This window comes from Myripristis murdjan, chromosome 6, assembly GCF_902150065.1.
Source record: "Myripristis murdjan chromosome 6, fMyrMur1.1, whole genome shotgun sequence".
Taxonomy (NCBI): Eukaryota; Metazoa; Chordata; class Actinopteri; order Holocentriformes; family Holocentridae; genus Myripristis; species Myripristis murdjan.
In genome coordinates, this window is record NC_043985.1 from 25,832,685 (window position 1) to 25,851,800 (window position 19,116).

The 19,116-nt window shown below is 43.8% G+C and overlaps 1 protein-coding gene across 1 annotated transcript in view; it reads right to left on the reverse strand.

Moving 5' to 3' along the window:
- abtb2b (ankyrin repeat and BTB (POZ) domain containing 2b) overlaps positions 1-19,116 on the reverse strand; it is a 56,285-nt gene that overhangs the window by 7,109 nt on the left and 30,060 nt on the right. The window contains exons 2-6 of the mRNA XM_030053972.1: positions 13,038-13,187; positions 7,711-7,921; positions 888-1,040; positions 396-561; positions 127-216 (exon numbers count right to left, since the gene is read on the reverse strand). Of these exons, the coding sequence (XP_029909832.1) occupies positions 127-216; positions 396-561; positions 888-1,040; positions 7,711-7,921; positions 13,038-13,187 (770 nt within the window). The remainder of the gene's footprint in view (positions 1-126; positions 217-395; positions 562-887; positions 1,041-7,710; positions 7,922-13,037; positions 13,188-19,116) is intronic.

Genomic DNA, 19,116 nt, shown 5'->3' on the forward strand with positions numbered 1-19,116 from the left:
AACTAATAGGAGTTTATTTAAATGGGGGGGCAGCTGCATCCACTGTGGGAGGATGGAGAAGTCCACTTTTCCCTCAACACTTAAACAAAGCTGTCCATCTGCTAGTATTGTAGCTGCAGTATTTACCGCCACGTCAAGGTTTGCCCCGGCATCTATCAACATCTGGACCAGGGCCTCATCTCCAGCTGAGCAGGCGTACATCAGAGGGGTCATACCCTGATTGACGAGCACAGGGTGGATAGAAGGGATGGATGGAAGAGAAGAAGAAAAGTACATGAGGCAGCGCTCTGGAGAATGATCTATGGATGTTACCTCTGATTCGTATTGCTGCAGTGTGTCTCGGCTCCAAACAAAACATATGGGTCTCACACAGAAAACATAACCTCCTCCAGTACCTGATCGTCCATGCTGTTGACCCCGTCTGGTCCAAGCAGATCAATGGCTTGACCAATCAGGTCAGTGCGTCCACAGTTGAGCATGCGGAAGCCCAAATCGAGATGGAACTTGTCCGTGGCGGCTTTGGAGTCCAGACGCTTGAACGAACTAAAACAACACTCAGGCCTGATGGAGAGGGAAAGGCGGATGAACCAGTTATTTCACGTAGGTTATACAGAAAGATATAAACACGGTGAAAAGTACAGTAGTTCAGACTCCTTGTGGTCAAAGCACAAATTTATATCTCATAATACGTAGCTTTTTCCTTTACATGAATGCACAATTTATAGAAAAAAATGATTCAGAAGATTATAGTCATTAATATATGGCGCATAACTATTTGTCAGTGTGACCAATTAAATTACAAAAGTTATAGGTATTGCAGAGCACTCGGAGTAACTGTGATATCTTTTTAGTTTTGATATGTAGTGTGTCCCGTCTCATTCACTTACTTCAGCTGTCTTGGTTCACAGTCCAGGCCTGGCAGGAGTTGCCTGGCCGTCTGTCTGACATCATCGCTGTCCACCAATAAGCTCCTGCGATGCTCAGCATGAACAATGGCCACTCTCATCCACTCCATCAAGGGTGGCAGCAAGAGGAAGGGCCTATCAAGAGAAGAAACACCAGATTTACCAGATATCCAACTAATAATAATAATAATTGTAATAAATAGGGCTATTAAACTGGAAAAAATCGAGATCACATCTCTGTTTGAACCAGTAAACCAATAAAAACCAGTTGAACTGATATGAACAACACTCCCTTCCCAACTCTCATGACTCAGTCACGTTGAGGAGGAGCTCGTAAACTGTGTGTTCAGCAGGATGACTTAGGCATGTCTGGGAGCACTTCCTCTTGACCTGACCGGCGCACACTGAGTCACACTACCATGCAAGAGATAGAAGCATATGAGTGATGAATGTTTATATGTTGGTTGCCAGGTGACGCAGTTAAACATCAGCCCTCTCTGACCGTAAGAGGTGACAGGGACGAACCCGGAGGTACATGACTGACCTGCTGACCCCTTATAAGCCCGGGCGCTCCCTTAGACCTGCGGTTAGGGGCCTACTGCTCATTCCTACAGTCCGCCTTTGTAGTCCAGGACCCCAGACTCTGGAGTGACCTGCCTACAGAGCTTAGCTTTGCTAATTCTGGCTTTTTTTTTTAATCCGTTCTTGAAACAATATTTAATAAGAAAGCATTTGCCAGTGTTTGAAGTTATAATCTTGTGGTTATTACTCATTTCTTTTTAAATGATCTTTTATTCCATTTTTTTATGCCTCCTGGTGTCTCATTTTATTGCCGTTATATTCTGCTGCTGCGAGTTTCGCTGCTCTTTGTGACGCACTTTGCAACGGGTAAGAAGGGTGCTCGATGAGTAGTGATGAGTAAACTTTATTTTCACACTGCATTTCCCAACTTTTCGCCAAAAAAAAAAAAAAAGAGAAGATGAGATGAAAAGAGGAATGGGATGCACCGAACCTGATGTAACAGGGGAAAATGTCATTGAGGGGAGAGAGAAAAAAAAAATCCAAAGAGGTATGAAAAGGAGCAGAACAGCAGCTCTTTCATGGTTTTTATGAACGTGGGATGTGAAAAGTCACTGCGATTACTCAGCTGCACCTCTCTCTTTCTCTGTTCTTCTCGCTTTGTCATTTATTCCCTCTTTCTCTCTTCATTGTCCTCCTCTCACAGCTTTTCTCCCAACACGCTCTTCCTCACTTCATGATGTGGCCATCTGCGTCCCCACGTCGAGCCGGTTATCTGCTATCAAACCCTTCTTGTCTACGCGTTTCTCTCACCATATGTGGATAGAATGGGGCAGCAAACAATGGCACACTATTCTGAGTTGTATTGTTGTTTGCCTTTGATCCCGCAAAACATCGCCGAGTGTGTGTTAATGATTGTTTGAACACTGCCTCTCTGTTATCGCTGGTGACGATGCCACCGTACCCCCCGCTGTGATGTTATTCTTAGTGATGGCGTTACCTTTGTTCTGGGAGGAAACAAACACTCCGATGCATATCATAAATACAGATGAAGACGCGCATACGCACACATGCCCACACAGCACGTACAGCACATAGGCATGCACCGTGAACCGCTATGCTGTGTGCACGATGGGGATTGCAGTTATTGTTAATGAGCACTGGGACCCCTGCAGTGCCATTCACTCTCCTCGCTGTGTTTACTTTAGGTCTGAGAGGCGCCCAGCAGACAACCTGTGGTTTCTGACAGAACAGCTCCGCATTATCTCTCATTCATCTTCTTTTATCTCCACTTACTTATTTGCATACTATCCCTAACCTCGTTCATAAGTAACGTATAGGTTGCCGTCTCCTCCATAGCATCTGCAGGTTTCAGAGAGCCAAATCTAAGACTCTTGAAAACTTTTTAACTCTTTTTATTGCCATTTAAATAAAGAAACTAAGCTGGCACACCCAGGCTATTCCTAATTTCTAATTGAACATGGCTGATGAACTATAATCTCAGCTATTAAATTATGAATGGCCACTATGAGGAAAATGGACGTCAGGAAGTTTGTTGTGGATTCCAATTGTATTTAGAAAAGCAGATGCGATAAAAAAGCTGCTGAACTATAAAATGATCTCTTAAATTATGAATGGGCACTATAAGAAAATGGACATCAGGAAGTGTGCTATTAAATCCAATTGTGTGTGTGTGTGTGTGTGTGTGTGTGTGTGTGTGTGTGTGTGTATAATTTATTTCATTTTTTAAAATTATTATTATCACTACCTCTAAACCTGTCCTGTTCTAATTCATAAGTGGACATACAGTGCAAAAAAGCCTCTATTTGCATGATTAAAAAATAAAGGCTTCTTGTTATCATTTTTAAAGCAATTTAATAGTTTTAAGTCTTTAATTGTGTATGCTTTATTTTAAGATTTAAAAAAAACTGTCCTAGTCTTTTCCTTCTCTGTCAGATGGAGGCCCACTAGTTTATCAATCACTGATCAATGAGGAGGAGGGAGTCTGCCGTCACTCAGGTGTGGCGGTTAACAAGCAGATGAGGGGCTGATGGGCTGGAGGAGGAGAAGAAGGAGGAGGAGGAGGGGGAATGTGGAATGGAGCTGGTAGGTAGGGGATTAAGGAGGGTTTGAGTGATGGTTGGGGAAACGGTTAGGAAGCAGCAGGGGGTTGTGGGAATGAAAATGGGGGTTGGGTGGCAGTTTGTGTCAGTTTGGGTATGGTGATGTGCGGTGTGGAGAGATAAGAGGACTGCATTCCTGAAGAGAAGAGGGACAGTCAGCTTTGGCATCAGTGCTCAGAGTGTCATAACACGCTCCACTCCACTGGAGCTGGGGGAAATTGGTGTGTGTGTGTGTGTGTGTGTGTGTGTCTGTTTCTGTATTCGTGATCACTCTCTCCCGGGCAAAGACGCTGCTACTTTACAGCGTACTTGTTTCCAGGCATGCACGCTACACCGGCACTTAGCCCAGAGTTAAAGCAATTCCAATCATCCGTGTCCTGCCTCGAGCCCTTTACCACTCGCTCATGCTCATTGATCCAGTAGAAAGCTTTTAACTGCCCTTCACTAAATCAATCAGCAGTTTGTGGCTGATGTTTTAGTGTCAGCGAGTAAAGAAAATAATAAAATTTTAAAAAATCACAACCACTGCCTAGTAAGAGATGCAGTATTTTCCTTTAATGACATGAAATAGCACTTTCAACTAACTCCACTGAGCTGCAGTTTTATGGCAATTACCCTTTAATTGTGGGTATGCGAAGGGGTTTTACACGCAAATGTGAAAGTATGGCCGGCAGCCCTCATACATCATCTAAGTTTAAGTGTGGTGTCATTTTGAGTGAATGTATAGGTTCACAAAACAACCGGGGCCTGTGTGTGCACACCTTTGCCGGTGACCCGCAACACCAGAGAGATGGAGCATGTCTGCACCATCACACACACTGCTCTTACAACCATCCCTCTGTCCACCTCGCTGCCACCCTCCACACACACACACACACACACACACATCTGCCCTCTGTGTCTGGGTCACACCCCGCAGCCTGAAACACACACCTCAGCTTGGCCTGGGAATCGGTGCAACATCAAAGCCAGATGGCTGTTAAGACACGGAAACTAGATAGCACCGCTGGCTCACCCACTGACCTGAACCACTACGGCTACACACTGAGAGCAGCAGGATGTGGGCACACACACACACACACACACACACAGACATACATCCTTACCCTCCAACACATGTTCCAGCACAGACACACATGCGCATATAAATGTTGACTTTGATTCACGGTGCCTCTTCTTGCGGCCACCTGGTTGCTCATAAAATGACAATCAGTTCACATCTTGCTCAGGTGTGTTTGAACTCTTGACTCTAACCTGTGCAACCTGAACAGCACAACCTTTTTCTCTGCAGGAGGCAACATCACACATGCTCCGCTGGCCCCATAGTGCGAGTCCGCCTTGAAGCCTGTCTGGTTCAGTTCAACCTGGACGAAACTTCAGTCAGGTCCTGAAGTGGACCCCCATTACGGGCTGCGAAAGGTCAAGGTTAACCACTGATGCAGAGTCAGATTACTCCATTTGCAATCTCATAAAGGGTCCATAAAGGGGAATGCAACCATATCTGACCTTGTATCTGCGGTTAGGAGTAACCTCAATCGGCTATTCCTTATCACTGAAACACATCTATCCATTAGTGCTCCCTTCCATCCGCTGAGGGAAGCAGAGGGGCTGGGGTGGTCTGTGCAAAGGAGTAGAGTTTCCCAGCATTTGGAAGTTGGGGAGGGGGGGGGTTTCATCCTAAAATACGGTAGGTAGCTTAATAACTTTCAGGGCTAATGAAAGCTGTTGTTTTTCTGCACTGATTAAACTGTGAAAATGAAAATGCAACATACACAAGCAAGCAGACGCAGAAATACCGGCGGCCACACTCCCACAGCTCTACTCGGGCCAAATGCTCCCATATAACATCATTACTTCACTAAGCGGCATGTTTAAAGGATCATAACAAAAAGGGTGTTTCTCCTAGGGTCTACTTTTTTTCGATTTCAACAATACGGCTCTCACCAGGAACTCTATTGCTTGATGTTGTGGGCCACACAGATTTGGTGGTTTGGGTTTCCACCAAAGATTTTATAAAGCTTTCAATAGAGAGTGAGCCAGAGAGACAGAGAGGCCCAATGGAGGAGAGAGTATCATTACTAGGGCCTCACACTGTAATCATTACCAGGTCCACTCTGCTCCACTCTCCCACCTGGTTCTGCTCCCCATGTTAACACACACAGTCACACACACAGCAGTAGACAGAGAGAAAATAGAAAGGCAAATCGATAAACCTTTGGACAAACATTAAAAAAAAATACCCGACAGAGTTGAACGTGCTCCCGAAATGCTGCAAAATGATACTAAATCACTTCATCAAGTGCACACAACTGAGGCGGATACACACCCAACATTAAAAACATCTGAGGACTTGGAAGAAAAAGGTTTGGAGGAGGATGGGGAGGAGAAGTGGGGTGTGTGTTCGCTGTTCTGTGCTCTTTGATTCTAATGAGGAGCCCACCTATGCTCACTCACACTGTGTCTGTTGGTTATTAAATGTATGGGAGCCAGCTGGCATAATGTGCGTGTGTGTGTGTGTGTGTGTGTGTGTGTGTGTGTGTGTGTGTGTGTGTGTGTGTGTGTGTGTGGAGGTACAGAAGATGTGTACTTGGCTTCTATCATCTTAAAAACCTGTATCTTACAATTATTATTCTCTATTATTCTCAGAAAAACCATGCAAACATCATGACCTAACAATCACAACCATATGCTGTTTTCAAAGGATGAAATGGCAAGTGAGGTAAACACACACACACACACACACACACACACACACACACACACACACACACACACACATTTAGCCACTTTACCACAACCAAACACACGCTTAAGTGTGAGCTGCATCCCATTTGTATGGTTGAGTCCTACCCTTAGACAGGCCTCCATACATCAGTCTAAAAACTGTAATTAACCTTTACACATACGGGAGCACTTTCCACTGACATTTTTAACATATAGCAACCCTGGGACACACACACACGTGTCTGCCTTATTTTTGTCTGTGAGGCAGGAACACGGAGGCGTGGGCAAAGCCTGCAAAACCTTTCTCACACCTACTCACAGACTCCTATTCGAACTAAAAAAAATATTGGCTGAAAACACCCTTTCTTTTCGTGAACTCCGGTGACAACATGCGTTATGCAACCCAATGTTTAACGTTGTTTTTATTGGTTAATATCAGAGTGAAAGAAAGAGTCAGTCATGACTCAGGTCTGAGTTACTCCCTCCTTTCCATGGCAGCCTTACAAAATAAGCAGCGTTGTTCCCAAGAATTTACACTTAACTTTTCACAGAAGTTGCTCGATCAGCATTTACACTGTGGATTAGTCAAGCAAAAATGTCCAAAAGGATCAGCTGCTAAAATTAGACCATGTTCCTAAGCATAACATAATTGTTGCAACATTTTACTTGGTAGAAACATTGCAAAACCATTGATTAGTACAGCTGTGACGTGTTATATTAAATTCAGGCTTTCCAAATGTTTTTAACCGGACATTTCAGGACACACAGAGGACGAGAATTACCATGATCAAGCTACAAAGTCAACTCAAGGAGGATCTGAGGGGCTCCTAAAAGAATTAAAGACTATTAGCGCCCCCTAAAATCCCTTAAACCACCAGTCTTCAACCTAATTAACACCTTAAAGGTGGAATTCACCCTTCCATCAGACTAACATTGACACCTGGAGGCTCCTCTCTACCTGCCATTTACCTACAGAAAATTAACACTTCAATCACCACAGGACAATGTGCTGTAAGTGTCTGAAACAGAATGAATGGCGGAGGGAGGAAGATGGTCTGCAAAAGAGCTGTTCACATGATTAGAGCTCATTGGTTCATTTCTGAGACTGTCTGTTTGTGTATTCGACTTTTGAGTATTCCTTGTTATCTCTCAAGCGCTGATGATAATCACATTTCTGACAAAGTCTACCTCATTAGCCAAATTAAATCTTTTTTTCACCCTTTCAATTAGGAATGTAATCAGGAAAACACAACAAAGCAGAAAATAATGAAAGAAAGACCAGGAAAGCACAAATGTTTATAAGAAATGATTTTTTCTACAGGGAGTTGTGCATGAAAAAATAAGTCGTTTAAAAACCCTGTCTAAGATTAAATCTGTTGTTTCCCTGCTCGTGATAAGCTGAGAGAGCACTTAAAACTCTCTTTATGCTGAACGCCCACCTCTCCTTGCTGAGTGCCATGCGTGGAGGGTCTAAGTTGGGGTTTTCCATAGACTCCATTTGCGGGCAGCGCAGGAAGTAGTAGAGGGTGTGGAGGGCGTCCGGCGACCAGGACACGGGCTGCTGGGGACGGGCGTGGCGGGCCGGGCTCAGCCCCGGGCGCACGGAGCTCAGCCGCTGCATGTGGTGCATCGCACGGGACACCAAGTCACCTGGTACAAAGAAAGAGTGCGTGTATTATTTCATCTGATCAATTCATTAAATTGCACCATAGCTTGTAAGATCATTATTAGTATTTTCATAATTATAGGATTACACATGCTAATTTAAATTTGGGGGGAAACTGCTTTTAGTTTTCCTGCCCCACATGCCTAGAATAACCAGTTAAGGACTTTGGATTAAATTTAAATTTATTTAGACTTTTCACATTAAATCTGCAGAAAATTGAACGTGACTTTCTTTTTCTATACTAATATCTTCATTGCTTATAATGCACAGCTGACTGATTGATTGGTGTGTTTTGTTTGCTGAGATATTCTTGGTTTTCTTTTTCCTTTAATTTATTCTCAGCTGCATTGTTAAGGATTCTTCCTGCAGTGCACTCTGAGGCTTAAATAAGGGTTAAAATGAACCTTTATTTAAGGATTCTTCCCTCAGAGTGCACTGAGGGAAGAATCCTTAAATAAAGGTTAAAATGAACCTTTATTCATTTAATGAATGAATGAGGAGTGGTATTTAAACACACAGACAGGAGAAATGCCAAGCATCACAATAAAACTTATTAAAAGTTCTCAGCGGTCGGTATAAACACGGAGGGCTCTCAATTGAACCGGATTTCCCTTTTTCCCTGAAACACTTACATTTAGTCTTTCCTTACCCATTACTCTCCTCCCTCTATCCCTCCGTTTCCCAAGTGGAACATGCCATTAGTAGTGTCATTATCAGTAAGCAAAGCCAGACGGCCAGTCTAAATAGCCATTCGTCTTTAATCACCGAAAGAGTTAATGGGCTGACAGACGGGTTCAGACTGCAGTAGATCACAGGCTTCAATGAACCGTTCAGCTGTTTTTCTATTGGCACTGTTCAATCACTGCGCTTTGGCCAAAAATAGTGGGTGTCAGTCAGGCAGAGGCAGTGAGGTAGAGCTGTATATGGCTTCTGTCTTACAAAGAATTGCAAAACATTGCCTGGGCCAGCTGTGTCAGGAAAAAAAAAAAAAAATGATGTACTGAGATAAATACATAAGTATGCAGCTCATCAGAGGATTCATCCACCCACACTGGGCTGAGCAGACAACCACATGTTGATACACTCATTTGGACAGAGCCTCATTCAGATTATTTTTCCATACAGGATAGTATGAGAAAGTGGGCAGCTTACGGGTGCATACTAACACACACACACACACACACATACACACACACACACTCACACAAAAAGGAGATAAGAGAGAGAGGGGGTAGGGCTGCAAGGAGTAGGGGATGTAGATAACATCCTAGTGCGTGACTGAGGGGGGCAGAGCAGACTTGGAGAGGAGAAGCAAAATATCAGTCGTCATAGGGAGGAGATGTGGGGGGAGCGGAGGGCAGGGAGCAGAGAGGGAGGAGGGGGGGCGGACCAGGTTGAGTTTTGGATCGTGTAACGCTCATTTAGCATAATTACCCCTGGGTTAATTTCTAACCAGATTACTGCGAGTAGGAGGCTGCACGGGGGCCAAGGCTGGGGGTGCAGCAGTGTGTGTGTGTGTGTGTGTGTGTGTGTGTGTGTTATGGGGCTCGGGGTACTTCAGGCGGGGCGCTAGATGGGGGCAGCCCTTCCCAAACAGACCCCACTTAAGGCTGAAGGGGCTCCTTTGTGTTCCCACCACCAGCAGTCCCTCCAGGAGGTCTCGCAGGAATTCTTGCCCAGGACGGAGAGCCTCTCCCTGGCTTCCCAGACCATATCGATGCCCCGAGGCTCAGCTAAGCTCCAGGGGTTGGGAGGATATGAAATACTTCATTCTTAGATTCCAAGTTATATTGGAATCCTCTTTCTCAGCCCATGAGCCAATAAGCTGCGCCACTCCAGTTTTTTTTTTTTTCCAAAGACATTTTGACAAAGTGACTCACTTAGTTCAAATAAAGGTTGGAAGATCTCAGAGCAGGACATGATGGATCAAAATGAAGAAATGTAATGGTCTGAAGATTAAAGCCAAGAGAAGAAGCCCATTGTGCTTTCAGAGTAAATTCAATACAAACAGGAGTCCATGGGTTTATATCTGTGACTTGGTGTCCCTAGATGCTAAGGGTGGTAATATTATTTATTTAGTGCAAAGCTCTTTTTTCGGGGGATAAGCGGAGCTTTAATGTTTCTCACAGTCATCAGGATGGTCTCATACTCAGAGTTGCCTTTACTTGATGGAAGAGCACCACATGAGGCACAAGAGAAATCGGGCTTTATATTGATATCATATCAACACTGTGATATGAAACTAGATATCAACTGGGATTTGGATATCCTGATATGGTTCTATGGTGTAAGCGTTGTGTTTTCCTTATTCTAAAGGCTGCATTTCAGTGAAGGAATGCAGTTTTCTGAAGTTAATAACCCAACCTATTGGTCATCATATTCATATTATTAACGACTGCTTTTTCCAAAATGTTGTCAAAGCCATCCCAACAATATTGCCACAGTATTGAGGGTTATTTTATTGGAAATATTGTGATATTTGTTTGCTTTTTTCCCCATTCTGCTCAGCTGTAAAGGAAATTCAAATTCAAAGACTCGACTGAAGGCATCATTTGGGTCCGGTTGATGGGTTGCACCAAATTTCCAACAATTTTAGGTATTTAGCTGAAATGTCCAGTTTCCTGCCGTCCACTATCCTTCATATTTATGTTGCTGTGGGTCTGGCCAGGCCCGGGCTGGAGGTCCAGCAGGGCTGAGCTGCTCAGTACAGATGCCCCAGTGTCTGCCTCGTCTCCTGGGCACAGATCAGAGTGCCTGCCCCTCTGTGTTTTTGTTGTATGTCTGTGTATACACGTACTTGTGTGTGTGTGTGTGTGTGTGTGTGTGAGTAGGCATGAATGGTTCCGTAGGATGCCAGCCCTGCCCAGAGCGGCCCAGCTTCACACCACCGGAGAGACGTGGCACAAAGAGACCACTGAGCGAGCGAGAGAAAGAGTGTGTCTATGTTTGAGAGTGTGTGTACATTTTCTTAATGCCCCTCTAACGGCGGTGGTGTATGAACGTGGCCTTGTGCTGGAGGAACAAATGGCAGAGTGTTAGCTCATTTGGAGAAGGAAATGTATCCCTCCTCGCACCAACACTAATCACCCCGCTCCACACACGGCCTCTCTCCTCACCTTTCTACCTTTCCATCATTCCCCCGACCCCCCCCGCTCTCTCCACACATCTCTTCCCCGCTTTGCCCACTGCCCGCCCCGGCCTTAAACTTTATCCTTCATCTTTCCAGCCTCCATCCCTCCACCTCGACCCTCCTCCACTCCTCTGTCTCTTTCTGCTTCCTTAATGACCCTGATTCCAGTTCTGCATCGTTGCCAGCTCTATCACAGCGTCCAGATTAAACAAACCACAGGTACAGTAGAGTACAGTACGTGTGTGTGTGTTCCTGCCTCTCTGCATGCTAACCAGAGTTCGCGTCTGAAACATGGGCGCCAAAAACTGACAAGCTCCTCATTCCATGTGACAAGAAATCCTTTCAATCGTTAAATCGTTAAAACTCAACTGGCTGGAAAAAGAGTTCAGAGAATCTCCTCACCACACATCAGTTTTTCACTTCACAGAAAGAAGTTTGCTCTTTTCTGACTTTGGTTCATGTAAGATTTAAATCTAACAGCCGGTACAACCGGGAATTCTTACACAGAACTGGTAGAAACAGGAATTCTGCTTCTACAAGCCGTGTGAAATGCTGATGACTATATTCACACTTTCAGAAAAACACTCAAAACAGGTCATTTAATACGAACACACAAAAAGAAAATGACTTCTGCTCTGAAATCAAAGAAAGCATGGCCTATCATGGCTTTTTACTTATGCATACTCCAAGAGATGTGATTTTAAAATGTGATTTAAAGCACTAAAAGGATCATGGTTCCTGAAAGAGAGATCCTTTCTATTCTAGCGGTACAACTTTAAGTCCAGACATTGCAGTCATCAAGGAAGTGGAGCCAGCATAAGCCCTGCTGATCAGTCACAGGCCCTTTCCGCTCTTTAACCTTGAGGTGACTGGAGGCGATGGGACTATCCAGAGGAGACTGGTACGAGGCCCAGTCTTCCTTGTCCTCTGATAAAACATACAGACGGGCCTAAGAAGCAGGAAAACAACAGCTACAGAGTCAATCCAGGCGACAAGCAGCAAAGATAGAGCTACATCCTGACTGACAGGAGACAGAAAAAAGTCTGAGATAGGCCGGCAGAGGCCAAGTCTTTTCTCATGCTGGCTGACTGACTGAGAGGTAAGAAAGACGTAGGGCTCGAGATAGTCTGTGCTGACCCAGCGCACACCGCTAGATGGGCAGACACGAGACAGACAAAACACAGACAACTGTTGAAATGTGTCAAGTAACTGAAGCTGAGAAAAAAAACAACCAGAGGCTTTATCACGTTATTCTCCAAAGTCAGCAAAATGCAGATAAGTTATTCCACTTAGGAGTAGTTTACATGAGAACAGCACGCATTAGGCCTCTTTCACAATGAGACACAATATGGGACTCATCATGAGACTACAAGCGATAAAAAAAGAGTTTATTATCACTGTTTACCACTTGGCTGTCTGGAATAACAGTCTTTTTGGCAGAGGAAAGATGAAATCTGCTTTTCGTGCTCCAGAGCCAGTGGACAGGGTTAAACAAATGTTAAACAAATGTTAAGATAGATAGATAGATAGATACTTTATTCATCCCGAAGGAAATTCACAGTTTTCAGCAGTATCCACAGATTACAAGATTAAATAAATAAAAAAACAAAGAATAACATATGACACTAGAGATCTAAGTACCCAATGTGCAAAAAACTGTGTGCATAGATGTATACAATGTGCATAGATGTAGGCAATGTGCAAATTTAGAAAGACATTTACAGTATAAACAGAGAAAGCAGATGGGTACAGAACAGAATATGGTGGCTATTATTTTATTATCTCACTGAATGTCATTCTTATCAGTAATAACCTGATAAGAGTGTATTGGTTTTGGTTGCTTTACAAAGTGGTGTTTCTGTCTGATTGCGCCTCTGAATGACTTGGTATCTCATAGTGAGCACGTGCAAAATAAATCTAGAGCACACACACACACACGTTAACACACACACTGAGCCATGTGTACTCACTGAGTTCAGAGATGCTGCCCACACAGGTAGCCAGCAGTGACTGCTCCAGGGTCCTCAGCTCCAGCTGGGCATAGGCATCCTCCCTGCTCTCCACAGCCGTCTGCTGGCCCTCGGTGTAGGGACTGAAATGGGCCGGGAGAGAGAGAACGCCTTGGGAGACAAAGACATAGAGAGAGAGAGAGACATTTACGATTAATAAAATTAATTTATGACCAAATCAAGCTCAGCCAATAAGCGATGACATGACCTCTGCAACCATCCATCTAGTCCCAGAGGTACCCTTTCCTGTATTTATGTATTTACACTCTATGTTTTGAAATCCTCGTAACATGTTACACATACCACTAAGGGCAAATAAACACAAGGAGGAACGTGACGCCTGCTTTCGACAAGCCCATGAAAATAAACAGAGCCCACAGCGAGATCAGGTTAACACAAACAACACGCATGTAAATAGCATCAGATGCTTTACTCGGTTTGTTTTTCTGCAGACATGCAGCACGGATTAAGGATTTAATGTCACCATAAAAATCCTGAACCCAAGGTGCCGACTCTGTGTCAAGTGTAAAATTCCAGGAAATATCCATGACTTTCCATGACTGAAGTGTAGAATTTCCATGACCCATGTAAACATAATGGCACTCAAATTTGATATTCTTAAGTTTGTTATTCTGCTTTATACTGTTTGAATAAAAAATGGAATGCATTCAGAGTCTCATTTTCAGCATATTGAACTAATGTAAACACAACGGGAAATAAATATTACTTTTGGTGAAAAACTGCTTAATGATTTTTTCAAACTGAGGCTATAAAGATTCCATGATATTTCATGACTTGTCCCAAGAATTTACAAAATTTCCTGACTTTTCCTGTCTGGAATAGGTGTCAAATACTTTCCATGACTTTCCATGACCTGTGGGAAGGATACATGTTATGACACAGCTCCAGTTGAACCTGATGCGGCCCGAGCATGTGTAAGGTCCGGGTTTGGTATGGGGATCGTAAATTTAGGCCGTCACCACTCCGTTTTGCCTCAGAGACCCTCAGCAGAGCAGAGGAGAGGTCAGAGACCACCAGCAGCCCCTGTACCGTGACCCAACAACCCCTGATGTGACCTTTATTTACACTTACATTCCCACATGCAAACAAAAAAAAATCCTGTTACACAAGGAGTAGGATCTGCAAACTTGTTTTACCGCCATGCGATTCATTTACAACAGAATCCTGTGCAAACACTGCAGACAGGGGAGGTTTGGTGGGTGGTGAGATCGCGTGCTCTGAAGTTGGCACTCATTAAAGTAAAGCTGACTGATGAAAAAAAAATTGCAATTAATCTAACAGATACTGTAATCGTGATATGATTCATGATTTTAGCAGGAATGTTATTTGCAATTAAAAAGCTATTAAAACGATAACGGTGTGCTGAGGTCTGTACTAAACAAACATGTTTTTTTACATCTGGAAATGACAATTTCACCAGGGCATCTCTGTAGCACCATTATATATTCTTTACATCAATGTTTTGTCACACACTTAACTTTTATTAAAAAAAAAAAAAAAAAAAAAAAAAAAAAATTCCCAAATGCATTACACTGCAAAAGACCCATTTTTACAAACTAATTTAATCTACAATGAGATTTAAAGGCTTATTTCTCATAAGTCAAAAAAATTCTGATTCTTTCAGTTGTTTCTTATGCAAATGAGCTTTTTTCAGGACTTTTTTCTCTGACCCTGTGACATTATAAAGATGGCACTGGCCTAATTTGTCTTTTTTCATGGTTTTATCAAGATTACTGTCATTTGTTCACAGCACCAAACAGCACTGCAAAGAGGTGAATGTTTCAACCCAGCTGGCAGTTTTTGTACTTGTTCAAAGCAAAATAAGCCTTTGTGGTTGAAAATGAGACAAAATGTCTCGACATGTCTTGCTGTGTACGACCACCACGGCTACCACTGCTGCGGCCATTGATATAGCCAGGGTCAGCCCAGGACATGTGTGGTATTTCCTCTTCAAATGGACCCTCTGGAGACCCTTTCAGCCCAGCCCAGCCAACTCTGACAAGATGCATGCATAATGTAAAAGATGACATACTGCAAACATTTTCTGTTAGTGTTAGTCAAACTCAAACTCAAGTAAAATGGAAATGCATACTTAATTGTACCTGTCTAGTTAATGCAAATTTCAATTGTGCAGCACACAGTTTATCTCAGCAAGAGTATCACATGGCTCCTTCCACAAACTCAGATAAGAGACAAATTATGATGACTTATGTAACAGCGAAACACCAGGTTTGCTCTTTTGTTCTACATGACAGCCAGTTGTCTGACTAATTGTGGCCGAGGAGATAACGTCGCTCTTACGTAACCCGAGGATGTCATCCTGCTCTTTTTCTCCCCAACCCCCTTGTGTTTGGTGTTCTACAGTTAAAAACGGATGCAGGCTGAGACAAGAGAACACAGAGAGAGTGAGAACACAGAGTCCTGTTTCTGTGCCTCACAGCTATTTTCTGCTGGTTGAAGGCTTTGACACGTCCAGTAGCTTTGTCTGTGTCCAGGAGCTTTATCTGGTTGTGTAAAGGCTAAACTCTGCAGTTACAGTTTGTCCGGGCAAACACGGTTAGCTGCCCAAAGGTTAACCTTTACTTTGGCTTCCGAATTCAGGAGCGAGCTCTCTGCCAAGCCAGAGGAAATGAGCGAGAGATGGCCAAGGATGGAAAAGAGAAATGGAAAAAGGAAAGATGATCAGCACAGGTTTATGATTTATGTACAAAGCCCGGAGGAAGTCTCCTCTTTTCCTTTTCTCTGCTCACTCCCTCTTGCTCTCTCGCTCTCCATCTTTCTCCCACTCCCTCTCTGTCTTCCCCTCTTGCTCTCTCCCCCTCTCTCTCTCCCTCTTTCTCTCTCTCTGTCCCAAAAGGGAAAAGATGCATAGGTTTCCATTCCAAAATGACATTCCCATGTGCTTCCGGCAAGCAGTGTCCTGTCACTGGAATTTGTAAAGGATGTTGAAAAGGAAAACTGCTGATAGGTGTATAAAAAATCCACATAATATTACCCTGAGGTCCCTTCCTCTCAGTGGCCCTCAGCAAGATGAGCAGAGATCTAAAAAAAAAAAAAAAAAAAAAACACTAAGCAGCCATAAAAGCCTGACTGTAGGAGGGCGCAGGAGAGAACCCGTACTTTAACAGTAAACCTTTTTAAAAGGAGATGCAGCCAAGCCCTGCAAACACATTTCTGCATCATAAATTGCGGGAGATACAGCAAAACATTTGCTTACAGTAAACAAGTCCCCTGCGGTCTCCAAAAGTCAGCGTGATTTACATTTGTAATGCAGGGTTTATGGGCCAGAGTAAAGGCTCTATCTAATTTAGCACAATGCCACAGACACACCACTTGGTCATGCACACAGCAGCAGCCACCACAGAATAATACGCAATATAATGCACGCAGTGGGGTATACAAGCACCTACGCAAACACACACACACACACACACACACACACACAAGACAGTCCTATAGCTCACTTCCTCCAACAGTATTTCACAACAAAGTAAGGGTAAGCTATAAAACAGGTATAGTATTGGATCACATGTACCGGGTGTAAACATCATACATTTTATATGACAGGCTGTATATCAACTGCTCTAAATGCAGTGGTGCTGCAAACAGGACTTTTCAGCAGAGGGGAATGACATATGGCATATGATACGTTGACTTCCTAAAAGCAAAGCCAAGCGCGGAGGGAGAAAGTCACCTCATTCTAGTGCTTCACAAATGAAGACCACATTGACAGAGTTAAAGACATGTTCACTGTGGCAGACTTAGGCTCCCTGAGGGGACCCAGGCCCAAACAGAGTGTGCAACTCCATCTCTCTCTCTGTCTTTCTCTCTTTCTCTCTCTCTATCTGGCTCTTTCTCTGCAGCATCCAACTTGTATAATATGTGCTGACTCTCTATTCCAGCACAATGGAAACGGCTGCCTCTAGCATAGTGGCTACGGCGCACAAAGAACATGCACATCAGACAAACAAATTGTACACAAGCCTGAACACACGCGTTCAAAATAATACCGGTGCATATGCGCTTGTACTATTCTGACATGTCACTCCAGGCAATTCAACAATGATAATGAGGCGACTCTTTCACAGCTTGTGATTCATTCCCTTAAAACACCCAAGAGCATATGAGAGTGGGTGCAGCCTTCAGAGCTTTGATTCCTTTAATGGACCCTGTCTGAGTCTATTTCGCTCTATTATTCTCCAAAGGCCTCGAGTTGCCCTTTCACAAAAAGAGAGAGGAGACTTTCTCATAGCAGCAGTTGCACACTCAACAGACTTCTCACTTTAGCTTTCTATTGCTCTGCATACACTTTCCTGAACGGCATCCGTGTGTCCGCTATGGTTTAGTGGCCTCCATGTAAGAGGAGTAGGTGTTATGTGAAGAGTCAAATGAGATGCAATATGAATAGCTCATTCAGAAATGGCTTTATTCCAACTCTTCACAGTGATACTCACGCTGCCTAAGGCATAAGAGCCATTTTGTGTGGTTGTCTAATTAGTGTGGGAGATAGTGTGTGAAAAAATGTAAAGTGTCAGCAGAAGGTGTGTGTGTGCATGCATGCATGTATGTGAGCATGTATAAATGAGCACATGTGGAAATGAACAGTCTTAATCCCTGAAGTGCGTCATCATCATGTACCGCCACACTGACGTCAAGCTGTAGCTATCTGCATAAATTATAACGTTTTCAAAATAGAAATCTAATAATCCCTGAATGACTAATTAAGCCGGGGCAGTGAATCTATTTAAAACTGTTCAGAGTGCATGTGTAGCGGCCCTTGAAGAGCAGCTCCATCCACTCTCTATGCTATATTTAACAAAGGAAGCCAAATAAGAACTATTTTGGAGTAAACAGCACATCAGATTCTCACTGTCCTATTCTTAACAAAGGCAAACATGTCAAGCTGACACCGTGCTGATGTTTCTTTAACTTTTTTTAAAGCCCCTCCACAGTTTTTTATATATTTAGCATGCCAAAAATAGACATGCCCTGACTTGAGAAAAAAGACTTGAAATCTCTGGAAATGTTCAAATAGTCTACCTTTGGAAACACTTCCAACTCATTCGGCCTTCTTCCTCTCTCAGAGATCAGTCAAACATTCACACACCACCACGCTCCCAGTGCTGGAGTTCCCACAGTCCCACCCCACACTGGTTTCACCGCTGAACCCCAGCTTGCGTCATCTGGGCCTGAGGTAGGTCCGCAGCCAACCAGGGCCTGTCCCCACCACCACCACTAATATCACCAGCACCAGCAGCTCCAACACTTTATGCATCATTTTTCTCTGGCACTGAGAGAGGCTGAGAGGCTGAGGGTGGGAGGAGGAGGAGGAGGGTGGGGGGCAGAGGCATTAGAGTAGAGAGGCTGAGGTGAGGAGGAGAGGGATTGAGGGTTATGGAGGATCTGGTGGAAGAATAATGAGTCAGGCAGACGAGGAGTAAGACCAAGCATGGAGGACGGGAATATCTGAGACCGGGAAGAGGGTGAGGCAGGGGAAGACAAGTGGCACAAGGGATTCATTCTGTTGCGGCCATTACGGTTCCATTTCTGAGGTTGACCCTGCAAACGTCATGTGGGAATCCCAGCTACAAATCACAGCTGAAGCTCGCCACAAAGCCCATAGCAGTCCCTGGCTCATCCAAACTGCAGCATCTCCCAAAACCCATTGCAGCTCCTCCTAGCTCAGCCAAGCCATCACTCTCAATGATGTTGGACTTTTCTACATGACATCGCTAACCCTAACAAGGTCACGAAAAGTTAAATAATTAACCACTTCTTGCTATGTTTTAAGTTTTTGAAACGTAGCACCGTGAAGCCATGGTGTGCTTTCCACAACGCATATCGACAGGGTCAGAAAAAGCTGAACAACGATTGTCTTTGTGCTATATCAAAAATCTTTTTGCAAAATGTTAAGGCAAAGAAACAGCAATATTTTTCAACAGTCTGTCCTTGAGTATCTTTGAGTGTTGGCGATTTCTTTTACAGCAGTTTTGGATTCATCTCGATCCCACTTTCTCAG